Raw genomic sequence first — 21,234 nt, forward strand, 5'->3', positions numbered from 1 at the left:
TCACTATACATGTGGACTTGCATGTGTGCATTTGTTGGCTGACAACAGAAGCTTGTGAAGCCAACACAGCTGCCCATGTGTTCATTCACTCAACATTTACCGAGCCTCTCACCAGACTTAGATGCGCAGGCTTATTCGAGAACTTTGGGCTTGGAGAAGCCTTGGTAAAATCCCAGGCTCCTTGCTGCCAGCTGCAGACTCTGAAAGCTCCTCAACGATGTAGTCCAGCTGTACCTTGGTAGCTCCCAGGTGAGCTGCTGCTGTACCTAATGTTTGCCTATTATTCCTTCTACCTAGAATATTCCTTCAACATCCTGCTCCCTCCTTTGCCACTGTCTCTGTCACCTAGGAAACCCCTATTCATCTTGTGGTTGACAATTAAATGTCACCGGAACTAGGTTCTGCCCCATTACCCATGCCCTTTCTTCATACTACCACCCACCGCAAGATACCTTGACACGCCTCTGTTCTGAATGCTGGCATTCATTAATTCACTTATTATTCACAGCATCCCTAGGAAGTTGGTACTGCCATCGCTCCCCTGATTTTTACAAAGGGGAGATGAAGGACAGAATGGCTAAGAGTTATTTTTTCCCCCCTCAAGGTAGCCTGTTTGGTAAATGGAAGAGATGGGTTCAGTTTGAGGCAAGTCACTTGGGACTCTGGATACACTACACTCACTATGGTTTGTAAAATGCCATGTAGATTGTCACTGGGTCTATTCACCTACAAGTCCCTGAGGGCAGAGTGGTATCAGTTTGTTTGTTGGCATGTAGGTTTGGTGCATGTTGACTGGATGAGTGCCTGATGGACAAGTGATAGTATTTTACCCTGTTCCTTCTGTTTGTTTGCATGTTTGAGACAGGTGTAGCTCTGGCTGGCCTGGAACTCACTATGTAGATCTCTGACCTTGAACTCAGAGATCGGCCTCTCTCTCAAGTGTGGGATTAAAGATGTGCACCACCCTGCCTGGCTCATCCTCCTCCTTTCCTTTTTTTTACTCAATAAGGTTGGTGGTGGCGGGGTGGGGATGGGAGTGTGATAATATATACTTTGCAGATTTGCTATAAAGACTTTAGATCCTATAGATAAAACTCTGTATGCTTTCTGACAGTTTGCAGGCACCCAATAAGTGGCAGGTCATACTACAATTCTTGCTTTGGAATGAGTGATTGCTAGCTCCATGGGAAAACCAGAACAAATAAATGCACCATCGGTGATGTGTCAGAGTGCTGGTGGGGGTCTAAGAGAGAAAGAGGAGGGTGGCTCACCCATGATGGGCACAGCTGGTGACCAGTAAGTTCAGTTTGATTCTGGGTACAGAGAAAGGAAAAGCTGCTGCTAGAAGACAAACCATGTGGGAAGTGCATCCGCCTCTGTAGGAGGGTGGTTTCTCAAGGGCAAGGCCCCTGTGCACACAGTTGATGGTGATGTCATGTAGGGAGGGGTGGCAAGGTGCAGGCCAGGACCAGCTCAAGCTGCAGCCTTTGAGTTGTGTCTCTTCCCTGGGCCTTTTCCTATACCTATGTGTGCACAGGCACTTGAACTGGAGTCGAGTTCTTGTTTGTTTCTAGCCTCATAGGGTAACAACATTAAGCTCACATAGATTAGGACTTTATTGCTTTCTTTTAAAAAAAAATGATAGGTTTTTCTCTTAACCTACACCGTAGCATAGTGTTCATTTTGATATTAAAATGTTTTTTCCCCTCCCAAAGTTTTGAATCAAATTTGTGCTTCAGGGAGACAGGTGACATTTATCCTGTGGCTTTGCCCTCAGGGTTACATGTGCTCCAGTCTGAGAAGCATGAAGCTTGCTTACAATAAAGTATCATGCAGCCATTATATTATGATTCTGTGGGTGAATATTTAATAACATGGGAAGAAAGTTTGGAAGTTTGGAGTGCAAAGGCGAGGTTATACACAGTGCGATCTTATTGGCCTTAAGCTGTAAGAAAAGGTAATGTGCCGAGGAGAAGGTAGAGTGTGCCTTATGAAGAGGGGGTGGTGTTGCACACGGGTAGTGTGATGATCTGATGTGCAGTAAGAGTTAACAGCAGTTTTTGTGTACTTCTTGAGAAAGGGTGCCAGTGTGTGGCCCTGCTGGCCTAGAACTCTCTATGTAGACTAGGCTGACCTTGAACTCAGGGATTCACTTGTCTCTGCCTTCCAAGGGCTTAGATCAAAGCCATGTGCCATCATGTCAGTTTTGGGGGGAGGAGAGGGAGAAGAGAGGTAATTTTATTTATATGTCTTAAATTCCTGTCTATTTATCTATCAACATATTTGTAGCAAGAAAGACATTCTTAAAAAGAAACAAAAAATTCTGAGTTCAGGTCTTACGAATCCAAGTTAGTACTCTCAAGTTTCAGGCTCTGACTCAATCCACACTAAGAAGTGTGGGAATATAGAGAATGCCAGTGCACATAGCTCTACCCCTAACATAACAGCCACTCAGAAGGCAGGCAAGCCCCTCTGAGAACCTGTGGCCATTACATCTGCATATAGGAAATGGTAGGCTAACTGTATATGATGGGGTCCTGAATGGAGATCTCAGAGACAGAGGTGGAAGCTTTAAACATTGTTTTCCCTTTGAAACAGAGTCTCAGGCATTACAGGTTGGCTGCAAACTTCGGGTGTGGCTGAGGATGACCTTGAAGCTGAGGATGACTTTGAACTTCTAATCTTCCTGCTTCTACCTCTCAAGTGCTGGGGTGGTAGACAGGCGTCATTGTACCTGATTTTATATGATGATGGGATCAAGTCCAGGCCTTTGTGCAAGCTAAGGAGGCATTCTATTAGCTGATCCATATAGCTTTAGCCCAAGGCTCTGCATTTAAAGAAAAAGTCTCTGGGGGTTCTGATGAACCAAATGATGAGATTTACCAGGTGCCAGGCAGATATATGTCGTTCAGAGCAGAGTTTATGTCAAGTCACTTTCTGAGGCCAGTTAGGTGACTCAGTGTGTTAGGATCCTTACCATACAACTTGGTAACCTGAGTTTGATCCCTGGAACCTACATAAAGGTGGAAGGAGAGAATCAATATGATGAAGTTGTCCTCTGATCGTCACATGTGTCATCTCTCTCCCTCCCACCCCCTCACACATACACACTAATGATAATATGAAAATATAAAAAAAAAAACTGGGGACCAAAAAGATGGCTTAGTGGCTAAGAACTTTCTTTCAGTTCCCAGCACCTACATTAGGAGGCTCACAATTACCTGTAATTCTAGCTACAGATCTGATATGTATACTTCTGGGCTCTGTAGGCACCACATGCATGAATGTTAATATGTATACACACATGCATAAAAGAAAACATAAAATCTTTTTTACAATTAAAAAATTATTTTCTGGACAGAAACGATCAGATTAGACATACCATCAAACATACACTGTACTGTGCATACAATCTGGAGGGGGTTCCTTAGACCTCCCATTAAGAAGCCTCAATCCCTGATAGAAAGTGGTAGAAACTGCAGATATAAAGAATGACGCTGGGATCCCAGCCCTGACTTTAGCCTCTGCTCATCTGTGTGCGAGTCCAGAGCAGACTTATTTACATGCCAAGAGCTCAGACCACAAGGGTTTGCTTCCCTGCTATTCAATTAAGGATTTGCTGTGTGCCTACACTGCCAAGAACTGGGCCAGGCTCTGGGAATTTAGCAGTGAACAAGCAGCCCTGCCTATGAAGATGCCCGGGTCCTGGCCCATTCGTTCTCTTGGCTCTTGCCCATCTTCTAGAGATAATGCTACGTCTTATTGTCCTGTGCTCCCTCTCAGTCACTATCATGTTCTGGGAAAGGTGACATCACCTCCCTGGGCTGGCTGTGCTGTTCCCAAAGTAGTTGCAGTGACCTCTCTATGACAGATGTTATCATTAGGTCCCAGTTGGCAGGGAGAGGTAGATGATTGTATGGAGGGTTAGCGTCAGTAGTTCGCAGTAAGATAGCTGCTTTGCTATACATGAAACCACCACTCAGAGGTTGCTTGCCTACAGGCGATTTGATATGAGGCTCTTGAAAGGCTTGCCTCGAGTGGAGTGATAGCGATTTTTCCAGCGGAGGAAATATAGCCTTAGAGAAGTTAAACACCTTTTCTGAGTAAATGCAGACCTGAGATTTGAACCCAGAGCTTCCTGACAATAAGGGAGGGTTTCTTTTTGCCATATGACTTCTTAGGAAAGGGTCATGTGGGAACCTCTAACCCTATCAGCTGTCCTGGGATGCGGTGCAGTTTTTGTGCATGCTATTTGGCAGATGGATCCTGGGATATTGAGTGGTATGGAGGGAGGGGGAAGAGTGACTGAGAGGCAGGATCAGTAACCCAGGCCGAAACTTGTGAGATCCAGGGTAAAGAGTGAAGGCATATGGGCCTCAGGTGTCATCTGGAGCATGTGAGGACACGCTGATCTCTCTTGTACCCCAGCTCTCCAATCACACCATTCAGTTCTGCAGTTCCACCGCCTGGGGGCTGGTGCTGTGGAGCCGGAGAACCACAGAGACTCCCCAGTGACTCATCTGCCTGCTTCCAGCAGCAGCCCACCATGACTGGAGCTGAAGCCTGCCTGTTCCTGTTTATGTGTGGAGGGAGACGGTCCCATTCAGCTTTTCTTCTTTCTTAGAGTGGCCAGGAGTGACTGCCCAGCCAAGGGCGGTCTACTGTTCACAGGAGACCACTGGCCACTTGGGCGTGGCACTTAATCCTGTTCAGGTTTCCAAAGTCATTGACTATCGAGCCAGGGAGGCTTATCTGGCTCAGCCTGCTAATTTCTCTGAATAGACTGAGGGACAACTTGGGGACATGGGTTGGCTAAGGTCACTAGGTAGCCAAGTGGCAGAGCATGGGGGTTGTCTGCTACCCCAAGCATTATGAACAGACACCCTCCATCCCTTTAAGACAGCATTTCCTACAGTCCAAGCTGGCTTTGAACTCCTCATGTCGCCAAGGATGGTCTTTGACACCTGACCTTCCTAGCCCCACTTCCTGAATTCTGGGATTACAGATGGGAGCCACCATGCTGAGCTTCTGGGAACAGACTGAGTGTTTACCACAAGCTGGGGCAGCTCCTAGAGTATTGATTCTCAACCCCTCCTAACAACTTAGGAAATAGAGTCAAGTGTGTACATGTGTATGCGCGCATGTGTGTGTGCGCATGTGTGTGTGTGCGCGAGTGTGTGTGTGTATGTGTGTATGTATATGTGTGTGTGTACACTCCCGCATGCCAGTGAAGGCCAGCAGGGTTCTAGGAGCACCAGGAGTCCTGGTGAAAAAAAAAATTCTGGTTCCTCTCTGCAAAGGCAATGGGCAGTAGACACAGTATTTGGGAGTGTGTATTGGCTCCTGACATCTCTGCTCCATCAGTCCTGATAGCCAAGATCGAGATCCACAAAAGGTGAAGCAGGACAAGTGCCTGGGGAGGGAGCAAGGCTCTGCTGGATAATAAACTGGCTGATGGTAGGCCTGCGTCTTATATTTGTGTGCACTATGTAGATGCCAGAGGCCAACCTCTGGTGTTCCTCAGGTGCTGTCTATCTTATTTTAGAGGCAAGGTCTCACTGATTAGTCTATATTGGCTAGCCAGTGAGCTCCGTGGACCCTCCTGTCTCTGCTTCCCCCAGGAGTGGGGTGGTAGAGATTATAAGCACCCGATGCCATATTTTTTAAATTTGTTTTTGTGATGCTAGGGATCCAAACTCAGGCCTTTGTACTTACACAACCAGCATTTTCCAGAGTGAGCCATCTCTCCAGCCCCACCACCCACACCTTATTCATCTCTCTGTTTCTTCAGCAGGCAGGACGGGGTAGAACAGGAAAACTATTTTCAGCGTGAGAAGATTCTGGACCAGAATGCAGGTGCTCACCATTTTCAGCCCCGTGACTTGGGCAAGGTGCAGAACCTCTCTGTGGTCGTTTGAACAAGAGTAAATCTTCCACAGCCCCTTCACCAACAGGCGTTGGTCTCTGCCCCCATACCAGGCAGAAGAGATGCCACATGCAGGATTGCCAGGCTGGAAATGGAAATCCAACGTGTGTTTGCTGGCTTCTTGTATGAAATTTGGCTACCTGGTGAGGAGAGACTCTGGTGACCTCTTTACAAGCACTAAGTCCTCTAATGGCTGCATGGCAGAGGTATCGGGACTGTTCTTTTACAGTTCAGAAAAAAGAAAGATGTCCAAGAGGAAGGGACCTGCCCAAAGCCATCGTATGGATGGAAGGGTCAGGGCACAGATCTAGGAGGCCTGGTGACATCGTCAGTCTTCTCATTCTGGCTCTGTTACCTACCCTAGGCTGCTACTGCATTTGCCTCTCTAGGTGGGTCCTCTCTAGGCACAGTCAATCATGTTTGGTGGGTGGGCTTTTCCAGTTAGGAAGACTCTTAAAAGTCGGGCCAGGGCCAAGGTGATGGGAGGGATTTGGAGGTCAAGGGTACACACTGCTTAGTCTGCTGTGGACACATGGACTGATCACTGCTCACAGACAGGAGAGAGTCTGCTCTTTAGAAGGGGGACTGATGGGGGACTGTGTCTGGAAACTCAAGCTAGGCAGACCTCCAGGAAACTTGAGGAAGTCCTGAGGCTGAAGCCAGTTTGTCTTCTGGACAGGCAGCTTCTGGTAGTAGCTAGAAGCCTGAAGATTCAGAGTCCTACTGATTGAGGACTCTAAATCTTCACTAGCTTGGTCGTTTACTACATGTGTGACCCTGGATAAGCACAGTGACTGCATGACAGTCTGAACTTAGTTCTCCTCTAGAAAATGGTTGTGCAAACATTATCTCATAGGACTTTTAGGCTACCATGAGGTAAACACATACACACGCACAGCCTGGTATCTAGCAGATCATGAATGCTCAGTAGATGGTAGCCAGCAGTAAGAGATGAGGTGGGCGAGAGGTGGGGTAGGGAGGCCAGCTGAGGTTAAGGACTTCCTGTTCATGGGCCAGCTGAGCCTCCAGGAGGACAATGAGCACCCCACCTGGATGTGGGCTGGGGCTGTGAGACTGCTGGCTGAGAGCTGGGGTCAGTGAGTAGAACGGGCCTGGACGGGGGTTTAGGGAAACAGGGAGGCTTTGTCTCTGCCAGTTAATTAAATCTAGAATGCTAAACAAAATGCAACTCAAGTATGCTTTGGACAGGATATAATGGAATGGTTCCGTGTGAAACTACAGACAGCTCTGCAGCTGCTCACAAAGGCCGAGCACTTCGTGCTTCTCTGGAGTGGAGGCTCTAAACTATGAGGGTGAAAAGCTTCAGTGAGACTCTATGGGTGCATTCCCTGTGCCAGCCACCATGCTGAGAAACAAGGGAACAGACATCGGATACCCTGGGGTGATGGGGTCCCAGGAACCCTAAGGGCCTGAGACCTAAGCACGAAGACCCACGGAAGATGAGCGTTTTCTCATTTGACCTTCTCATTTCCCTGATGAAGAACTGAAGCTCCAGGGTATAAGAGTCTTTCTGTTTTATTTTTGAGACAGGGTCCCATATAGCTTAAGTGGCCTTGAACTCACTATGTAGCTGAGGATGACCTTGAACTCTGGATTTGCCCACCTTTATCTCCTTAGTGTTGGGATTACAGGTGTGCACCACCACCTCCTGGTTCTGAGGTTTGCTCCTAAAAGTCTCTCATGTTGCTCCCTCATTAGTAAGATAGCAAAGAGGTTCTACAGGGGGCCTCCTGAGAGTCGGTGGCCTAAGACTCACAGCAGTGGCAGGCCATGTCCTAGCTTGGAGTTCTTCAGCAGTTTTGGCTAAATGACCTCAGAAATCCAAATCCATGGCTGTCTATTATTTTTTTCTTAGGATAAAGGACAGATGTCCTAGTCATGGCCAGTAGGAATGGTCTAGCACCTCCGGGCTCCTGTGCATCTCTTAAGGCTCCATTTACAATGCCTGCCTTCAGGTTGTCTGTTGAACTGGTCTGAAACCAGAGGGTATGCTCCAAGATGCAAAGCTCAAAGAAAATTGTACGTAGTCTCTGAATAGTCTAGTTTGCTTTATACTGCAGTGATAAACACTATGACCAGAAACAATTCAAGGAGGAGAGGGTTTATTTCATCTTACGGTTTACAGTCCCTTATGGATGGAGGTCAAGGCAGGAACCTGGAAGCAGAAGCTAAAGCAGGTTTCACAGGTACTGTATGGGGGCATCCTGAAGGACTGATAGTATTGCTGCTGCTTATTGGCTTGCTCCCGTGGCTTACTTACTCTGTTCTCTTATACAGTCTAAGATCACCTGCCTTGGGGTGGTACCACCCACAGTGGGCTGGGTCCTTCCACAGTAATCATTGATCAAACTGCCCTACGGATTTGCCTACAGACAATCTGATGGAGACAGTCTCTCAATTGAGATTTCCTCTTTTCAGATGACTGATTCTAGCCTGTGTCAAGTTGACAACAAACAAACAAATAAACAACCCCATCACAGTGAGGGAGGAGTAATGTCATATTTCTCTCCTGTGTGATTGATGAGAAGAGTGAGGTAAGAGATGTGGCTGCATGCCCATTATTAGAGGGGAAGAAAGGCCAGGTATTCAGGGACATAAAGAGAGCATTTGCATCTATTAGGAGCAAAATATCAAGGAACTTAGACTCATGGATAATACTGAGTAACAAATCGAGATCCAACACAGTGCAGGAACAACTTGACTTAGGACTGAGTTACTGCCCATGAAGCTCAGTACAAGTTGAAACCATCCTACGTAGACATGTTTTTATCCCACCTGACCTGCTGAAAAGCAAGCTTAGCAATCAGGCGGAACGTCCGTGATTTACCCTGCTGATCTGACTGACCAGAAAGAAGCCTCAGATCATCGTTCCTGCCCAGAGCCCTGTTAAGAGTAGCGCACTGTATGTTGCTAGCATGGGAGAGGATCCAAATGTGAGGTTCTGTTTCTTCTGCTTCACCTTCACCTTCAAGTCAGAAAGAACTTTAGTTCCAACCATTGTAAGACACGGATTGTCTATTCAATATACACAATTTGAAAATAGAGAATGAAATGTTGAAGTTCTTCAGCAAGGGCAGGAATAAGAATGAATGTTAGACACATGAGCTATGTATAGAGGGCACAGCAGAGAGCAAAGGAAGCAAGTGCAGGAAGCCAGACAGGGGCCTCATGTGGACCACTGAAGAAGCATGGCCTGCCTTGCTGGAAGCTCTCAATACCCTCCCCACCTCCAAGGAAACCAGAAACCAAACCACTGAACTAGAAATTGGTCCGGTGTCTAAAGAGAAAGACAGGACAGACAGGGCCTTTTGTTCTGTCTCCTAAGTCTGGGGGAGCTGGAGAGATCCTGCTTGGGAATCAACACCTCCCAGAAGGAAAGGCTCATGGATCTGGTTGCAGCATAGATGATTGTCAAGGAGCCTTTGAATCTCCCTTTACCTGAGTGGGCTCGCCAACATGACCTCTGAGTCATTTTGTCGGTTTTCTACAAGGAAACAGGATGCCCTGGTTTTTTTTCTGGTCAGCTGTCTCTACAGAGGTCTCATAGGATTAACCAGCCCTTATTCATGGACTTGGGTGAGTCCCAGGTTTGGGGTCTGTCAACAATGCAAGCAGGGGTAAGGGTGCCCTCCAACCTACAACTACCATTTAATTAGCATTTTGGGATGGTTCATTGTTATATCCTAAGACTCTGTCTCTTTGAATTATAAGGATTTAACTGTGTTAAAAGATGGACATTTTATATTCATGGTTTAAGACTGATGGCACACTAGCCCATATATACAATTATATAGAATTTAACTTGCAAATTGAACAATGAAAGATACAAAGAAGGAAGCATACTGAAATATTCTAGTGGGTTGAAAATGAAGCTGGATGGAGGGTGATAGTTACATTAAGCTTTACTAAAAGCTTTTCAAATTTAATTATTCATCTTTTAAGCAATATAGTAGACAGCCCCCAAGGTGGCCCTCAATGATCCCACCTCCTGGTATTCATAACCCTGTGCAGTCTCTCCCACATGATAACCATGTTAGGCTCTGTGGCCAAAAGCACACAGCAGAAGTGAAGGCATAACACTTCTATGATTAGGTTAGAAGAGACTGTGACTTCCATCTGGGGTGCTCTCTCCTGCATGGCATGCTCTCTGAAGTCACCCACACTGGGGGAACCAGTGTCTTATTGGGTCGCTATGGAAGGGTCTGCTTGGAGAGGAACTGAGACCAACAGGCTGCAGGAATAGGAGGCATGTTAACAGCTGTGGGTGAATTTAGATTAAAGCAGGTGTTTGGCTTCAGCTAAGTTTTGAGATTACTGTACAATGACTAACATATTGAGATGTTCTGAAAGGCTAAGCCAGAACCATAAGCCCTTTAAATCATCCCTGGACTCCTGAGTAAAAAACACAGTAAGATAATGAATGTTTAAAGCTGTAAAGTTTTTGGTAACTTGTGCAACAAAATTTGCCTAACACAGGCAGCCTTACCCCTTTCTGAGATGACAGACTTCCTGAGATGACAACATGCTGGACTCACATCCTCTTGGCTGGGTGTGGCTATGGTGGGTGTGGCTATGGTGGGTGTGGCTATAGTGTGCCTTGCTGCTGGGCTCTAGGACCATTGGTGTGGGCTGGTAGAGGGAGGAACTGGGTTAGGTGGACAGAAGAAGTGCAGTCCCAAATGGCCTTGTTTGTAATGGAGAAATGGTCTCTTAAAAATTTATATTTTTAATTAAGTAAGTGCCTTTTTTTGAATGTATGTTTGCCATGGCATGTGTGTGGAAGCCGGAGGGCACCTTGCAGGAGTGGGTCTTTCTTTCTACCATGTAGTTCTCAGGGATTGAATTTAGGTCATGAGATTTAGTAGCAAGCACCTTAATCTGACAATCTCTCTTGCTGGGTCAGAAATGGCTTGTTTTAAGGAAGGTGATAATCAACTGGAATTTGGCAAAAAACAAAACAAAACAAAACAAAACACAAAAAACAAAACCAAAAACCAATCTGTCTTAACAGTCACAGTCAGCCTCAGCCTGAGTGGGGTGGGCCGATGTTTAGAGATGTGAAATGATTTGTTCAGGATCCCAAGCTTTGAAAGGAAGGGCTCAGATTCATATCCGGGTCTGAATCTAACAATAGAAAGCAGATAAAGTGAATAGACTCTGGTTTACAAGGTCCATGCACGTACCAGCTCACTGTGGCCTCACAACTGCTGTGGGAAGACCAACTTCCCCACTCTCCAGTGCAGGAGAGTGACCTGAGGGCTGGAGTGGTTGGTGCAGGGACTTGTCCTGGTCCAGCTATGAGAGTGACGCCAGGCACTTGGGCAGATGTGCTCAGCACTGCCATTACACCAGGAGAATGGCTCTTAGTTTGCTTATGTTTAAAAGACTGCTTTCTTTCCTCTTTGACTAGGTATCCCTCTCACAAGTGAGGGGTCCATGAAGCCAAGAAGACATTTGTTTCCCCCTTTCTACCCACATCCAGAGCTTCTCTGTGTGTCCTGGCCTGAGTCTGGCTGTTGAGTATGGTGTTCTCTCTTCTTGTTTCCTATAAGCAACAAACTGCTCTGTGCACTTCTACTTTGCAGAAGGTGTGTTTGGAGCTCAGATGCATGGGCCAGAGTGCCCCTGCGCATAAGTGCATGTGAGCATCCTTATGGTGGATAGAGCCAGCTAGGCTAGTTTTGGTTTTCTCCAAACCTTGAATCTTAATGCAGAATGACAAGGAGTCATAATTAGCTCCTGGCTTAACTTATGAACCTGGCTTTCCAACTCCTTACAGATGAATATTGTCCAGATAGAAGGATGTAAAATATTCCATTTCAAAACATATTGGCTCTATTTCCAACTTTAATTTATTTTGGTATAGCACACAGTGGCCTAACAAGTGTTGGAGAGGAGTCTGCACACAGCCGTGCTTTTTACAAGCAAGTAGAAAAGCCAAAGACTTAAGATAGGCAGAAGTGCGGTGTTGATATAAGGAAAGGCTTGGAAAAACAATGGGGGTAGGAAATGGGAGAAAGGAATTGATATTTAAGAAAGAAACCAGTGTAAGAGGAGCAGAGGAGATGATGAAGGACGCCATGGCAGATGAAGGTGGTGTAGATTCTTGAACTTGGTCCATCAAGAGGAAACATGTTTCTTCCTTTACTTTCGTCTGGGCTGAGAGTATGGCTAGCTCTGATCAGTAAATCAAAATAATACTATAGTTTCTGAGGCTTAGGAAATATGAAGCACCAGTTTCTACCCTCTTGGGGTGTTCTATCTTAGAAGTCAGCTGCTATATGAGAAGTCCACGTACTCGCAACTACCATGCTGTGAGGTAACCCAGGCTAACTAAAGAGAGAATGAAGCCAAGTGGCAGAGACGGAGGCACCAGGTGCATACGAAAAGTTTTCTCTCGGACATTATTTCCCTGGTCAGCAGCAGGTGAGCGCAGCCCAGTGGATTACCTCAGCTAATGTGGAACAGAAGAACCCCTGGCGGATTCTTGCCTGATCCTTTAGCTTTTGAGCGGGTTAAGATGGTCTCTGTTTGAAGCCACTAAGTTTTGAGACAGTTTATAAGGCAGTGATAGGCTGAGATCTGTAAAGAAGAAATGAGCCCAAGTCAAAGGACAAGGTTGAAAGGGCGCGCTTTACGAGGAGGTTATAAAGAATATATTGAGAGCTATGGTGACTGGATAAAAAAGGAGAGCATCTGTCCCCACGTGTCTTAGGAATGGAATGAATTCTCACCTGTCTCAGTGGGCTTTGGCATCAACCTTTGTGAAGGCAGCAGCCGCTGAGACTCTTTTTTAGTGTCTCTGCACACCCAGACAACTCCCTACAACATCATAGCCATGTCCACCTCTGTGAAGCTAACAGGGCAGAGGTTGTTCTCTTGCCAGTTGTTGGTCCCTTTCCTATTTGATTTACAACAGTACTCTTGTCTGAGGCTACATTGGCTCTGTGAGCTCTCAGACCTGTGGTGGACAGTCATGGAAGCTATGCTGCTGAAGGCCTGGTCAGAACTGGAAGTTTGAGCCCTGGAGCAGGCTTAGAAAAAATGAAAGATTAATATTTTTATTTTTTCTGTTCATGCTCCATATTATGGAATGACTACCATCGTTATTAGCTACCGTTTATGGAATACTGTGCAACAAACACTTTCGATCTATTAAGTCATTCATTAACTTAACCTTACATCTTATATCTATCACCATTTGTAGTTGAGAGAATAGACATTTGAGGTCAACTCAGATGATCTACCTAAGGCCATGGTGCCAGTTAGTGACAGAGCTAAAACATGAACCCAGGTCTGTCTACCTCCCCAAAGCACTTCAAGGCTCATCCTCTTGGGTTCCTGCTCTCACTTCTGCCTTGGTGTCAGGAAATAGTTAAGATCCACCACTGTTGACTGGTGGATACTTGGCTAAGGCCTCTTCTCAAGGCAATGATATTATAAAATGTCACTTCATTAGTGTCTTAGCACATCCTAACAGTGCTTTGTTTATAATGGCCCAAAGGCTCAAATTATCAGTCAGTGTAAACATCTCTAAATGCATTAGAAGTTCTAAATGAAAACAGAAGCATCAATGTAGTAAAGGAATAAAAACCAGCAGAAAGGGGCTAGGGGTCACTGCAGAGTTAGGATAAGCAAGCCTTCATGAGTACAGGTCTCAATCTTCTCTATTCCATAAAATGGCACCCAGGATAAGCAATTGCTTCTTGTTGAGGCCAAGATTGCTTCCCTGGGTTCAGACAATAATCCACTGAACACTAGTCAGTCTACATATAGAGTACTATGCCTAGTGCTGGGCTGGGACCTGCCTTCAAGTTATCAAGACTGAAGATGGAAGCAGGGCTCATAAGCTACCCGCCCAAGAAGTCATCTCTGACCCTACCCAAAGGACAAATTCTAGGCCTTCACTGTACACTTGAAACCTTGTGTGAATATCAAACACTTAACTCTTAGGGTAGCTGGGACGATCATGACTCTAATCAGCTATAGGGGCTCTCTGGGGTACCTTGGTCTCAAGAGCAATGTCATTCTTAGATGTGGGACTTGCATTTCCTCTCATTAGGCCATACCATTCTTTTAGGGCAATAATTTACAAGGTCCAGGTGCCCATGCACCTACCTGGTGTCCATGCCTTCTTCTCAGGCAGTACTCTGATAATGAGGTCTTCAGAATTCCCTTTTATCATGACCTGATGCCTATATGATTCCCCCCCCCCCCCGGCCTTAGGAGCATCATTTTGAGGGTACATACTAATTGAGGTGAATTGTGGATCATGATTAGTTATACAGTGTGATGTGCCTATGTGCATACATGCAAGGGCCCTTGCAGTAAGAGATTGGCCGGGAGGTGGCATACCATTAAAGACCTCCCTTGTAAAATTCAGGAGTCAGCTTGTCCATGAGTCTGCTCATTGGAGACACTGAAAGCGAGACTTAATGATGTCACTTGATAGTGTGGCCTGCTCATCACTAATGTGGCGTCAGCATTTTCTACCTCCTGTGTACCCAAAGGAAGCGGTTGGATTTGAGGCTAGGGCCATGGCAATGCTGGCTGGGGGAAGAACAGAGCCCCCAGCATCAACACGGTTATTTGCTTTGGTGTTCATGCAAATGTGAACACCTACATGCCCAAGAGCAGGAAGTGTGGGTTTGCATGTACCAATGCATTTGGGTGACTGCGAGCAAGGAAAGCCAGCATGCGAGGGGAGTGGGAGAGAGGAGAGTGACCACCTAAAAAGAAGTGTGCGTGTTGGGGGGAAGAAAAGATGTCTGTGCAAGCATGGAGTGACAGGTCTACACCAAGTATCAACCATGGTCCCTGCAATCAAGAGTGCTAAATGGCAGGGGAAGAGGGGATGCAGGGGGAAGGAGTGTGCTTTCTGATCTTGGTGCACATATGTGAGGTCAGGGTGCAGTCCCAGGAGAGACCCAGAGAGAGTGAGAGGGCTGGTATGTCTTTTAGTTGCCAGGGAGCTTATGAAGTGGATAAAGGCAGATGTCACTGCAGAGCTGAGCAAGCTGAGCATGCGAGAGGAAGGAGACATGCAGGTGTGTATGTCCTCCGGAGGTGCGTGTCCACCCCCACAGGGCCCTGTGAGTCTAAGGTGGGCCACGTGCTCGGGCGACTGTGTGGGCATGTGCGTGTGTGTATGGGAGCATGCGGCTGTGTCAAATGAGAACAAACACAAAGTGTGTGAGCGCACGTGGGAGTTGCCCTGGAGGGTGTGAGCAGCCTACCCGCTTTGAAGGCAGCTGTGGGCTTCCTGGATTGCTTGTGATGCCTAAAGACATCTTCACTCCAGGGAACGCTATCTAAGAGGTCTATATGACCTGCCTCATGCCGGCTCAGGTCCGGGTGACCGAGGCTCTGAGTGTTGGCCGTGTCATCCCACTCTGAAGTTTGTGTGGGAATGGATGAGTCACCCAGCCTGGCTGGCCCTCACTCTGCCTGTATCTTGCCCAGCAGGGAAGGCAGTAGGGAGGGAGAGAGACTACTTAGGGCTGTATTCTTATACTGCTATTATCATTATGCAATTGCTCACAGTGTCTATGGGTTCTTCGGAGGCCCAGCACCCCAGTGCTCTTGGCCTCTGTACATTCATCTGTTTTATGTCCAGGTTGCCATTTAGGTCAGCAAATCTGGATGACCAGCCTTTGTGGCAATAGATTTCACACCAGGATCAGCGCCACACAATCACAGTGCTAAACCACCTTCCAGTTCTTCCCCACCTCCCTCTGCTTCGCTTTCATCTTTTTCTACGGTCATTCCACTGTTGGCCCATGGTTCCCCCTCCCTACGAGTTGCCTATCTTCCCTCTACAGTGGATACTTATGGATGATCTCAGCTCTTTATTAATCCACCGAGCCATCCAACAATCCTGTATGGCACCAAAGATTAATCTTTTAAAAATGTTTTATTTTCTTGATTTAAAACATTATTTTATGTGCATTGCGATTTTGCTTACATGTCTGTCTCTGGGAGGGTGTTGGGGCCCTTAGAGGTGAGGTCACAGACATCTATGAGCTGCCAAGTGGATTCTGGAAAATGACCCCAGTTCCTCTGGAAAAGCAGCCAGTGCTCTTAGCTGCTGAGCTATCTCTCTAGCCCTGCAAAGATTAATCTTGACACTTTATAGACAGCAGATCCAGGAAGGTGAAGTTATTAACTTCTCTGATTAGTGACTGAGACAGATTTAAGACCAGAATCTCACTCTTTTTTCCCTTATAGTAATTGATTTAATGTATATGGGTTTTTGTTTGCATGTACGTCTCGACACTACATGCCTGCAGAGTTCACGGAGTAACTGGAGGCACAGACCATGTGTGAGCCTCCATGTGAATACTGGGATTGAACCTGGACCCTCTGGAAGAATAGCCAGTGCTCTTATCAGGTTAGTCATCTCTCCAGACCTGAAGCCCCACTCTTAAGACATAATATAGTCTTGTGGGGTAGGTGCTTTCTTAGTGTAGCTTTCTATTAGATTTTCTGAAACGATTACAGAGCCGGTCACATGTAGGTGCTCAGTTAATGGTGAATAAATGGAGACATGGCTGAACAAATGCTGGGCATGGAGGACACAGACGTGAGACAGAGTGGGCCTTGCCTTCATGAGCTCATGGTCACCAGAAGGTAAATAACCATTACAATACTGTATCTGCCTGGCATCATGGGTGCCTAGAGGGCACACACCTTTCTGGACCTTGGCAGATAGGGCTTTCCAGAAGTAGGACACAGAGGGAGACACTGCCTAAGTCCTCCCTGGGGACAAGCATCCCTTTACTCTCTCTCACTCAATCTACAGACAACACTGACTCTATGGAGACAATGGAGGTAGACCAGGGCAGTGGCGAGGTCATTGGCTCAGGAATGGCTGGACTGAGTCTTCCCTTACCAAATGTCAACCAGCTAAGGGAATTTGGGAAGAAAGCCCAACTTCCCTGGGCCTTGGTCCTGTCATCTGTAAGATGGGGGCAGTAAATGATACCAACTTCCTGAGTATTGCATAAGGCAGGCAGTGTGCCAGCTTCGATGGAGATGACTAATCTCTTCCAGTCGACATTGTTTGCCGGCTCTGGGGGAGGAGAGTTAGAATTAAACGTATTGTGCTTCTTACTGTAGCCTCTCTGCTGTGGCTCTGCCCCATTTTCCAGAATTGGCCCAGCACAGAACCCGTCCACGAACCTTCATTAAGGTAGGGACTGTGTTTCATCTACCACTATGTCCTAGCTCCCAATCCAGTACCTGAGACATGGAAGGTACTCAGTAAATGTTCTTACCGAACCGATGAGTGGGTCACATCTATTTACTGCCCCAGGACCTTTGTGAAGATGAATATTCATGTTGCTGTTCTTTCTATTTTCAGACGATGGGCTGGAGGCAGGTCCAGCAAGGTTAAATGACTTGCCCATAAATACACAGCCTGTAAATAGCATAGTCAGACCCAAATGCCAAGCCCCATGCTCTTCCCTTCACACTGTGCTTCTCCCTGCTTCCTATACATTATGTCCTACTTTCCATGGATATTTTTCTAGCCAGTGGGGTCATCTCTGGTTGTAGAATCATCTCTGAATTCTATGACTCATATCTGAATCACAGAAGTGTTTAATAGTTGAAAGAGACTTTGATGTCACTGAGATCTCCCACCCACTGTGGAAATTTCCTCTCTGTTGCTTATCTTCCAGCACTTGAATGCCTCCAGTGATGGGGCACTCATTTCTCTCCTCTGGAATCATCAGCTCGACGACTGGACCACTCTGAAAGTCAGGAAGCTAAGTTCTTCACCCCGTGGACCCCCATCTTTCTTGCCTACATGTTGGACTTATGCTATCACACTAAAATATGAGGGATGGATCTGTCACCCCACCCTTCCCAGCACACGGTGGCCCTTCAGGTACCCAGCTTTCATATTCCTTCAGACAATTCTTTCTTTCCAACTAGCTCTTCTGGTCGCCTCTAGGATGTCTTCTATGAGATACATCCATCCCTCTAACCAGGAGATCATGGTATGCAATGGTGCCCCTACAGGTTAAGGGCAAGCTGCTCCAAAGGCCCAGGCTACTAGAAGAGCTTTCAAGACATGGGAACCAGTGGGCAGCGGATGCTGTCATTGCTTATTTTGAAGTCACTACTTCAGAGTCATATTTGTTTCTTTTCAATGCCAATCTTAAATGTCACACAGAGACTGCATTTTAGAACGTCTTACCTTGCACGATCATGAGGTTTCTCAGACACCACAGGTTTGCGGCTTCAAAGTTAGAATTCAAAAGGCTATTTTTGAAACAAACATTTGGGCGGAGGATATGAAAACGTAGGCTGACAAAGGTATGGCAAGTTTTCATCGGTTTCGCCTGCCTTTATTTTGTAACATTGCCGCAACGGACGCTTGTTATGAGGAAAATAATTAAAACATATAAAAAGGGAATAAAACCACCTTCTGTCTTCTCTACTCCTTTCCTTTGAATGCAGTTTACCTTGACCAGGGATGTGGTCTCCTACTGGTGTGCCATGCTGCCACCCCATGGGCACAGTGCCCTGGCTGTCTCCATGGTGACAGCTACGACAGGGGTTTGAACAGGTGGGCAGACTCCTGCATGTGTGGTCACTTGCACTCCAAAGGCAGGTTCTGATTTCTAACCAGGCTTCTCTGCAGGACTGACAGGCAGCTCTGCATGCTGCTTGGCCACCCTCAGCTCAGACCATAGCATCTGGTTTAAAATCTTCTCCACTGCTCCCGAGGCCTTCACTGACACATCACTGATCAGCGGCTCTCTGTGCTGGGCTCCCTGGCCTACTCTCTTCCTTTTTACCCCTAAGCACATCTTCAGCTGTCTGCTCTTCTTCCCAGAGGAGGCAGAGCTGCCCCAAAGGATACTAGGTCAGAAAGACACTCAGGGTTTGAGCAACAAATCCCCATCTATACAGATACCTTGGAACAGCAAGTTCACAGTCAGCCAGGTCTCTGGTTCTGTGTCAAGTGGTACCTTCTTCCCCAACTTTGAGTTCTTGAGTCATAGGAGTGTGGAGGACACTTACCCAACAGCCTCTCACTACAGCACATGTCCAGGGTTCCTCCCTCGGAGTCATCAGCAGCCTGGCTCTCTCTCTCACTCCTGTAGTGGGAGAGAAATTGTTAGGAGAAGTTGGTGGTCCAGGATTGAGCCCCAGCCGTTAGCAAAGACGAAGAGCTGCCCCTTCAGTATCCCTTTGATTCGCTCCACTTCATCAGGAGGACCCATGGGAAAGAACAGCCCCTATGGCGTCAAGCTGTAGAAGAGGGGCTGGATTTTGCAGGTGTCTCCTGTGTAATCTCATCATCACCACAGCCACCACCACCACCTCCTCCTCCTCCTCATCTTCCTCCTCCTCCTTCTCCTCCTCTTCCTCCTCTTCCCCCTCCACAAGACTGGTTTACCTTCCAGAGACTCTGAAACACAGTCCTTACCATGACTCCAGGAAATAATGTTCATCAAACAAAGCTTAGTAGTTTATGTGACTTGCCCAAGGTCTCATCAGAGTGAAGCTGGGCTTGAAGTTACACTGGAGAACTCCAAGCTAAAGCTCTTACTGCTGTGCCATTCTAATTCCTTTGTTAGTGATGATGATGATGCTATATATATATATATATATATATATATATATATATATATGTGTGTGTGTGTGTGTGTGTGTGTGTGCACATTTGAATGCAAAAGTGGGGGCCGTGGGAGTTGGGTTTGCGAACAGCCTCTCAACCCTGAACTTGCTTTACTATAAGAGCACCCCTAGATAGAAGGTAACCCGAGTCAGTGGACGACGATGTTAGGCAGAAAGATAAGCAAGGTATCTGGATGGGGACCCACAAGTGACTCACACCTGCTTTCACACCCCAGCCACATTCAGAATAGCTCAGCGCTGCATGCATGCAGTGGACTCTATAAATAAGCTTCCTAGAAAATGACTAATTTCATAGTCAGAAAAGCAGAAAGAGTAGCACCCAACACTGTGGAGGAAAATGGAGCAAGATTTGGTTCTGCCCTGTGCTGGACTCCAGCCCCTGCCCCTTCAGAGCTGTGTATCTCGACTCTGGCAGGAGTTTGATCAGATTTCCAAAACTAAGATGCTCCATTCACACAGCACAGAGAAGCCCTGACTCTGGGTACTGCCTTTCTCTTTGCCCACCAGGAGCAGATATAGCAGCATGGAATGGATTGCTGTGGGCAACCCTTTCCACTTCCTCTGTCAGCTGGGCAACACTTGCTAAAACTCGCCTGTGTCAACTCACTCAATAGCTTCCCATTGCTGTGCTTAGAATCAGAGAGCCTCAGAAATGATGGGGTACCTTCGACATGCATTTGCCAAGCAACCCCTGTGAGCAAGAGCTTTGGCAGTCCAATGCAGTGCTGGGTGAGCCAGGGTCCTTCCCATCTGACCAAAGAGCTGGAGATGCTAACATGATTGTGTCATGGCATCCATCTCTTTAACTGATGTCTGGACATAAGTTCCACTCAAGGGGAGAGTTCCCCTCAAGTCTGTGGGAGGAGGAAGTGTCCTCCAAAGGGAAGGCTGGAACTACTTCTTAAAGGATATTTCTATAGATGACAGGCTGCCAGAGTGAGAACTTGGGCAGTACAAATGTTTCATTTTGGGGCACCGACTGGAAGTAGTCTGGTCAGAAGAATGAGAAAGCAGGTGAGACTTCTCTCAGAAATCATGAGCTCTACCTCTTGGATGGGGAGTCCTTTTTGCATGTGGCCGTGTACTGAGAGGTAGCACAAGGCTCCCAGAGCCAGCCTGGGTTCAGGAAGTCTGCAGCAGGAGTGGGCGGAGTTAGCGGCATAGATGTAAGGAAGGGACTCAAGATTCAGCAGGTGGCATTTGGCCATGAAGTCTTCATAGCACAAAACCTAATGTTTATTTCTTTACTGCTTTATTGAGACAGTGTTGTTATGCAGCTCAGATTAGTCTTGACTCCTGATCTTCCTACCTCTGCCCTTGAATGGTGGGACTGTAGGTGTGTACTACCACACCTGGATGAAACCCATCATTGTACACTGAATAAACCTATACCATCTAATACCAGCATTACCTAGTGACAACATGTTTTCACCTCCCCCAAAGGAAACCCCATATACCTATTAAGGAACCATACTTCATTCTCCATCCCCTAATCCCTTGGCAACCTCTAATTTTATTCATGTTTCCATGGCCGATTCTGGATATTTCACGGAAGTAGAGCTACACATGAAGACTTCCATGTCTTGTTCCTTTCACTTAGCATAATGTCTTCAGGGTGCATCCAAGCTGGTTAC

The 21,234-nt window shown here is 46.7% G+C and overlaps 1 protein-coding gene and 1 long non-coding RNA gene across 10 annotated transcripts in view; one reads left to right on the forward strand and one right to left on the reverse strand.

Moving 5' to 3' along the window:
- Ptpn5 (protein tyrosine phosphatase, non-receptor type 5) overlaps nucleotides 1-21,234 on the reverse strand; it is a 56,232-nt gene that overhangs the window by 15,947 nt on the left and 19,051 nt on the right. For all 8 annotated transcript variants that reach the window (XM_030242238.1, XM_006540714.4, XM_006540713.4 and 5 more), the window contains one exon: nucleotides 18,980-19,056. In XM_030242238.1, coding sequence (XP_030098098.1) covers nucleotides 18,980-19,004 — 25 coding nt within the window. In that variant the 5' untranslated portion in view covers nucleotides 19,005-19,056. The remainder of the gene's footprint in view (nucleotides 1-18,979; nucleotides 19,057-21,234) is intronic.
- Nucleotides 1,879-19,327, forward strand: Gm14377. Of its 2 annotated transcripts, XR_003946769.1 has the most exons (4): nucleotides 1,879-9,523; nucleotides 16,237-16,337; nucleotides 17,066-17,138; nucleotides 17,629-19,327. It is a non-coding gene; the product is annotated as a predicted gene 14377 (long non-coding RNA). The 2 variants fall into 2 exon arrangements; XR_001778120.2 differs by having other exon boundaries at nucleotides 1,879-16,337.

The sequence above is a fragment of the Mus musculus genome, chromosome 7 (genome assembly GCF_000001635.26).
Source record: "Mus musculus strain C57BL/6J chromosome 7, GRCm38.p6 C57BL/6J".
Lineage (NCBI taxonomy): Eukaryota > Metazoa > Chordata > Mammalia > Rodentia > Muridae > Mus > Mus musculus.